We start from the raw sequence: 8,132 nt of genomic DNA on the forward strand, positions 1-8,132 counted from the left end.
GCCAAGCTAAGCAGTTGGCTCCTTACCTCTCTTGCCCTGACCTAGCCACTGTGATCAATGTGACCCTCACCTCCAGCCTTGATTATTGTAACTCACTCTGCGTGGGGCTGCCCTTGAAACTGACCCAGAAACACCAGAGGGTGCAGAATGCTTGCCGCGGAGGCACATTCACCCAGTGCTATACCAGCTGCACTGGCTCCCGGTGGAGTACAGGATCAGGTTTAAGGTGCTGGTTTTAACCTTTAAAGCTCTATATGACCTAGGACCCTCATACCTACAGGTATGTCCCACAGAGGACCTTAAAGTCTGCAAATAATAACACTCTGAAGATCCCAGGCCCCAGGGATATTAGACTGGCCTCGACCAGAGCCAGGGCCTTTTCGGCCGTGGCCCTGGCCTGGTGGAATGCTCTCTCACAAGAAACCAGGGCCCTGCAGGATTTAACATCTTTCCGCAGGGCCTGCAAGACGGACCAGTTCCGCCAGGCCCTTGGTCGGGGTTCAGTCTGATTCTTTTCTTTCTGTAGAAGAACAAGCATTAAAGAGGCCTCCTACCGGTAGCTCGCTCACAGGTCCTTTATAAGACCAGTGGTAACATTTCGCCCTGGAGAATATTAACCATTCTCAATTTTACCCATGGACTGCCATCTGTCCAGATTTTAATTTGTTCTGAACGAATTTTAAGATGTATTTTAATTAACTTATTGCCTGTTTTTATGTTCTTATGTTCTTTGTATACTGTGTTAGTTTTATGATGTTAGCCGCCCTGAGCCCGGCTCTGGCCGGGGAGGGTGGGGTACAAATAAAAAAATTATATTATTATTATTATTATTAGGATTGCTAAAGAAAATGTCGGTGAAGGATTTAGAATCCACAAGATGACTAAGTTACATTTTTTTTAATGGTGGTGGGATTGTCTTTGGGATCAGAGGAGGACAAAGAGCTGAATCAGCTTTGAAGGTGGGGAACAAAGCTCACCTTGCAATTTTTGAAATTTTGAAAAACAACCTCCTTAGATATCAAAGCCTAACTTGTGGTTATGCCCTCTGCTGTGAGGAATCGGGAGGCAGCAGGGCTGTTTGGGCAGTGATACCATGGCAATCTGCACATGCTTAAAGTCAGAGGAGGGGAAGGATGGTTCACCTTTCCCTATTATTTACCAAGGGATTCAGCCTTGCTGGCCTTTCATGTATCCTTCTCTAGCTAATTCAATGTTGCCTGGGCAACATGCAAATAAAGTTCAGAAGCCCATAGGGCAAGACACGCTGATTGGAAGTGACTGGAGGGCATTTGATCCTCTGCCTGCCACCCATCTCTCCTAGGCTCCGCCCCCTTTTGAAGAACTGGTTAAAGGGCCAAACCTCTTGCCTGAAAATGAGGCACTTTCTGCTCACCTTGCCCTTCTTCCAGGTGCAGTCTCTGTGCTGTTAGACTAGCAACATATTGCGGGAGGCAGCCCATTCCTTGAATTGAGAAACTGAGAAGAAAGCAAGAAACTAGGGAGCCCTTCAGGCATCCATTTCATTCTGAATTCATAATGATTTGTGTTTATGATGGTTTCGGAGTGGTTAGACACCATCCCACTTTCAGTACTGTTGCACCTGCAAAAACTTTGAGGCGGAAAGACTCCAGTGTTTCCAGTCAGTGCAAGTTAGGTCATTATAATATAATAGATATTGTAAGTCAAAACCTCTTAAAAAGCAGAGACATCACCTTGCCGACAAAGGTCCGTATAGTTAAAGCTATGGTTTTCCCAGTAGTGATGTATGGAAGTGAGAGCTGGACCATAAAGAAGGCTGATCGCCGAAGAATGGATGCTTTTGAATTATGGTGCTGGAGGAGACTCTTGAGAGTCCCATGGACTGCTAGAAGATCAAACCTATCCATTCTTAAGGAAATCAGCCCTGAGTGCTCCCTGGAAGGACAGATCGTGAAGCTGAGGCTCCAATACTTTGGCCACCTCATGAGAAGAGAAGAATCCTTGGAAAAGACCCTGATGTTGGGAAAGATTGAGGGCACTAGGAGAAGGGGACGACAGAGGACGAGATGTTTGGACAGTGTTCTCAAAGCTACGAACATGAATTTGACCAAATTGCGGGAGGCAGTACAAGACAGGCGTGCCTGGCGTGCTTTGGTCCATGGGGTCACGAAGAGTCGGACACGACTAAACGACTAAACAACAACAACAACAAGTCAAAACCACAAAACTGCCAAAAAAATCAATGCAGAACACTAAATGAATACGGGAAGTGCTACATCATAAACAAGTCTCTGCATCATAATCAAGATAAGGGACAAAACAAATAAGTTTTATTGCAAAGAGGAAGGATCGATCTAGCCATAACCAACCCTGTTTTTGCAGGGCTGTCTTTGTTAACACCAGTTGTAGCCATGTATTTGTGAAAAGTCCCTTACGTGGACTTGCAAACAGACAAGGAGACACCGAAGTAAGTCTAACCACTTTCTCTTTATTGTAACGCGTTTGCAAAGGCGGGCTCCACGACCTGAGTGGCGAAGAGCCAAGAGCAATGTACAGACATAAGTTTTATATCCATCCCTACTGCTGCCGCCCCTCCTTTAGAGGCTTGGCTTACAATCTACCTGAGTAAGACACATTTCTATACATTAACCAATCTACGCTCGCTATTTTAAAGTTTAACCTTATTAGGAAGTAGGAGCTATGCTTCCTTATCTCTACCCTAACTTAGCTGACATAGCACCCCCTATTCTAACTTAGCTGACAGGCATCCTGTCCTAGCATCCTGTCCTATCCTAACTTAGCTGACAGGCATCCTGTCCTATTCTACTGAGTTCGAGACACATCCTGTTTTATCACTCACTCTCACAATCCCTCCTCTTTTTGTATCTCGTCTCGAACTCACACAGTAGTTCGTGGCCTAGTCCACTTTCCTCATCTCCCTCTAGACCTCCTTCTGGCGCACCTGTTGGGAGGGGCTTATAAGCTTGCATTAGCATCATTATGCGAGGGGGAACTGTCCTATCCATTATTCTTTCCATCATTGACTGTAAACATCGTAGCAAGCAGGGCATACAAAAGCAGAAAAGGATTAAAATCACAAGGGGTCCCGCTAATGCAAAAAGGATTCCTCGCAACCATCCACTGGGTAAAAACTTCTCTAACCAGGACATGTCCCACCCTTCCCAGGTCTGTACTGGGACATGTGCTGTTTTTTGGATTCTATCTGCTAGGTCTCTTATGGCTTGTCCGTGGTTGGAGATGTTAAAACAACACGCCTCTCCGGTCAAATTAAGGGCTCTACAGAAGCCCCCTTCCTTCGCCAGAACAAAGTCCAGTCCCAATTTCAATTTCAGTACAACTGTTCTTGTCTCGTCAAGCTGGGTGGCGACCAGCCGAAGTGCCTCGGCGGTGGCATTTGCTACTATTTCTACCACAGCCTGTAGCCGAATTATACGATTCAAATTGTAGATGGGTTCCCTTGCTCCCGCTATTGGCTCATTTTGATTCCATGAGGCTGGGTCGTAATGGGCTATTATTCTTTCAGGGGGCCATGCTGAACCCCAATTCTGTGTGCTACCACTTGCCACGCTGAATTTACTAGTGTCCACGCTGGTGCTTCTTCGGCTGCGTCTGGTAGGGCTACCGGGCAGGACCCACATGGGTGGTAACAGAAACGCAGGGAAGCAGGACCCACACCACCGACTGGGTAGGGTCGTATACGCGGTTTTCCCGCATACCCAATAAAGGCCCACTTTTGCCTGCGTGACACGCGTGACACCCCTCCCTGCGAAATTCAGCACTACTCGGTTTAAAAGCTCGACCAATGATTGGCACTTTCCATCACACCCACTATAAGTGACTTTGCTATTCACGACTGTCACATCGTCGTCGTCACAGGAACAATTACAATGAGATTGGCCCACAAAGATGGACTGAGTGGTCCATCTCCGTCGGTGGACACACAGGTGCCCTCGGACCTCAAGAACCCTTAAGGGGGACGGGTGCTGCCATGTTGCCCAAAGCTCGGAATCTGGGAGCCTGGAAAAGTTGTGAATGGATGACTGATTAAATGGTAGTGGGAGGAATGGCATTCCTGCTTGTGCGTCTGTTGGGCCAAGGGTACATACCAGGCACATAGTTTTGTTAACCGTTTGTGCCACTATTTCAGCCACTTGTAGCCATTTATTATAGGGGTTCCTGGCCCCCCACTCATGCATTCGTTCCGTGATGTTATAGAGGGAAATCTTGCCCCCTGACCTTATGTTCCCAGCGCATTCTGCTGTGAGGCAAAGGGCAAGCACCCCCAATGGTATTGCGGTACCACGTCGCCTCCCACATATCCGGTATCTTTCATGCCAACAAAAATAAGTGACCATATATATTATTAATGCAGCGCACACCACCCCTACCCACCACCGCCAATGGTTCCAGGGTTCTTCCCACATCTCCGTCATTTCTCTCTGTGAGGTATAAAGGAATAGGCCCTCCCAGAGGACAATGATTCCAATGCTTGTATTACTGTTGGGCTTTCTAATAATTCACACTGAATTTCCCCCCTGCTTTTGATCCTACAATGCTGGATTATAACCTCCTCTATGAAAACTATATTACACTCTTCAGTACAATGCACACACAGCACACACCCCTCACAATGCGCACAGCAACAGCATTCAAAGAAACACTCACACGTGCAGAACAGACACATTTACGGTCTAGGAGTGCTCTGCTGGATTCTGGTTCCTGATTTTGTAAGAGTCACTCTTAGCGGGTTATCTGGACTGGCCGTTGCCGTCCAACTCTCCGGCGGGGCTTTCTTCACCCGGTGGTAGTGGGTCCATCCATGCTCTCTGGTCCGTACTGCTGACTCAGTGGTGAGTAGGACTTGGTATGGGCCCTCCCAACTCGGGGTGAGTTTCTCCGACCGCCACGCTTTTATCAGGACCAGGTCTCCAGGTTGGAAGCTGTGCTGTTGCTCCAAGAGTGGGGGTCTCTGTGCTAGTACGCCTTGCCTGTGAAAGGATAACAAAGACTGGGACAGTGACTGCAGATATTTCCGGGTGAACTGATCCCTAAATTCAATCTGAGGGTTTCCTAGGGGAGCTAGATAGGGGTGGCCCATCATCATTTCAAATGGGGACAGTCCAGTGTCCTTCCGGGGAGCCACCCTCATCCTTAATAAGGCCAGGGGGAGATTCTTTGTCCAGGGCAACCCATTCTCTAGATACAGCTTGGTCAAGTGTTTCTTGATTTCTCCATTTGCCCGTTCCACTTTCCCACTACTCTCAGGATGCCAGGGGGTGTGAAAGTTCCACGTGATTCCCACCGCCCTCATCACCTCTTGCATTGCCAATTGGGTGAAATGGGTCCCCCTATCTGAGTCTATTGCTTCTGTTATCCCATAGCGAGGAAGAATGTGCTCCAGGATGGCTTTTCCAACCACTTGAGCCGTGGCCCTGCGGCTGGGAAAGGCCTCAACCCATCCTGTGAGATGATCCTTAAACACCAACAAATACTTTTGCCCTCCTCTTTCTGGCAACTCAGTAAAATCTACTTGTATCCTTTGGAATGGCCACACCGCTAACGGTCGCCCGCCCCTTTCTGTCTTTCTGGCTCGGGCCTTATTAACCTTCTGACATATTAAACATTTCCATGCAATAGCGTGCGCCATGGGCCACATGTCCCTGCTCCAATACAGGGGTTTCACCAGATTAACCATTCCCTCAGTGCCCAGATGGCTCCCCCCATGTATTTTCTCTAGAATATTTAGCATCACCGATTTAGGAAGGACCATCTGTCTCTCTGGGGTTTCCCAATCATCTCCTTTCTTTTCCCACCCCTCCTTTTCCATATATTCCTTTTCCTTTTGAGTAAATGCTAAATTTTTCAAGTCCTGCGGATCTATCACCGGAACCTGTAGGACACATTGCCTAATTACTTCGTCTCTGGGCTCTCCCTCAGCTGCTTCTCGCGCCCTGAGGTCTGCCCATGCATTTCCCTGCTCCTCTGGACTATGCCCTTTGGTATGAGCTGAAATATGCACAATCCCTACTTTCCGTGGTCCCATTAGGGATTCTAGCAACCGTTCCAACAAGGCTACATGCTCAATCTGTTTCCCATCTGCCTTAATAAAACCTCTCTCCCTCCATGTCCTGCCAAAAGTATGAACCACTCCCCATGCGTATCTTGAATCTGTCCATATGGTTATATCCAATCCTTTCGCTAATTCTAGGGCACGAGTCAATGCCATCACTTCACATTTTTGAGCTGACCAAGTGTTGGGGAGCGCCCCGCTTTCTATAGCCTCCCCATCTTCCTTTACCACTGCATATCCTGACCTCCTTCTGCCTTCCCTGACGTAGCTGGACCCATCCACAAACCACCTTTCTCCTTCCTTCAACGACACTTCACTTAGATCTTCCCTTACTTTTGCCATCAATTCTATATTTCTCAGACAGTCATGCTCATCTGGGTCCCATTCCTTCCTTTCTCCCCTGAGAAATTCCGCGGGATTTAAATTCCTGTCTGTTCCAATAGTGATATCTGAGCCTGTTCTCAAAATTCCCTCATATTGTACCAGACGTCTATCCGTCATCCAGGTCGGGGCGGCTCCTGTCATGACCGCCCCGATCTGGTGAGGGCTGTGTACAATCAAGGCTCCCCCAAAAGTCAGTTTTCTGCTCTCTAGGACTAGTTCGGCTGCTGCTGCTACTGCTTGTATGCACGCTGGCCACCCTCTAACCACTGATTCTAATGTTGTACTCAAATAAGCCACCGGCTGGTATCTTCCTCCCCTTTTCTGAGCTAGCACCCCCACTGCCGTTTGAGATGCCACTGTCACATATAGATGGAAGGGTTGTTGTAAGTTGGGCAGGGCCAATGCCGGACTGGCGATTAGGGTCCTCTTAATTTCTTCCCATCTTTCCCTGTCTCCTTCATCCCACAATACTTCCTCTTCCTTCCCAGTCAGCTTCTTATTCAAGAATTGGGTTAATTTTGAATACTGGTCTATCCATAATCTGCAATATCCCAGCAATCCCAACATTCTTCGCACATCAGTCCTAGTTCTCGGGGGTCTCAATTCCATAATACCTCTTACCCTATCTGGATCCAGTTGTCTGGTTCCCCCATCCAATATGTGCCCTAAATATTTGACTCTCCTTTCAGTGAACTGCAACTTTTCCCTGGATACCTTGACTCCCAGATCGCCCAGCCAATTCAACAATCGAATGGAATCCAATTTAACCTCCTTTTCCTTTTCCCCAACCAATAATAAATCATCAACATATGACAAGATTTTATTGGGTTTGGTGGGCCTAAATTCCTTCAGCCTTTCCCCCAATGCCTGTCCAAACAACAGAGGACTCTCAGTGTATCCCTGGGGCAAGACTGTCCATCTATATTGTATCTTTTGACCAGTCTCCACGTCCTCCCATTCGAAAGCAAACAGATCTCGACTCCCTTCATCCAGTGGGCATGCCCAGAAGGCGTCTTTTAAATCAATAACTGTGTACCATCGAGTGGAAGGAGGTATCCTACTTAACAGGGTGTAAGGATCTGGCACTGTGGGAAATCGGGGTATGACTATCCCGTTGATATTCCTTAAATCCTCCACCATCCTAAATTTGCCGTCTTTCTTTTGAACCGCCAGGATCGGGGAGTTAAAAGGTGACATTGTGGGCTCTAGGAGCCCCTGACTCAAAAGGGCGTTTACTACTGGTTGCAGACCTATCCTTCCTGCTCTCTTCATAGGATATTGTGGGGTCCAGAGATGAGTAATTCCGGGCTTGACCATAATTTTTATAGGTTCCATATCTATTCTTCCCATAGTTTTCCCATCCACCCACACTTTGGGGTTAATCTGTTCTTCAGTCTCTGTTTGGAGCACATACATTGGTGTCCCTTGTTCTTCATCCATTAATCTAAACCCCAGGGGAACCATTAGATCCCTTCCCAGTAAATTTACTCCTGATTCTGGTATAAACAAAAGGGAACTTTCAACCCCCCATTTTCCTCGGGTGATTCTGCTTGGTTCTAACTGCTGTACTTCAGTTGGTTTCCCACTTACTCCCACAACCTTAATCGTTTTGGATGTTTTACTTACTCCCGGTATATTCACACAGACTGAAGATCGGGCTGCCCCAGAATCCACCAGA

General features: G+C 47.5%; 1 protein-coding gene across 1 annotated transcript; it reads right to left on the reverse strand.

Annotated features, from left to right (window-relative positions):
* Window positions 1-2,725: 2,725 nt before the first annotated feature.
* Window positions 2,726-7,366, reverse strand: LOC132591498 (protein NYNRIN-like). Its single transcript, XM_060270247.1, has one exon. The coding sequence runs from the start codon at window positions 7,061-7,063 to the stop codon at window positions 4,685-4,687; it is 2,379 nt and encodes a 792-aa protein (XP_060126230.1). The 5' UTR covers window positions 7,064-7,366; the 3' UTR covers window positions 2,726-4,684.
* Window positions 7,367-8,132: the final 766 nt, after the last annotated feature.

The sequence above is a fragment of the Zootoca vivipara genome, chromosome Z, assembly GCF_963506605.1.
Source record: "Zootoca vivipara chromosome Z, rZooViv1.1, whole genome shotgun sequence".
Lineage (NCBI taxonomy): Eukaryota > Metazoa > Chordata > Lepidosauria > Squamata > Lacertidae > Zootoca > Zootoca vivipara.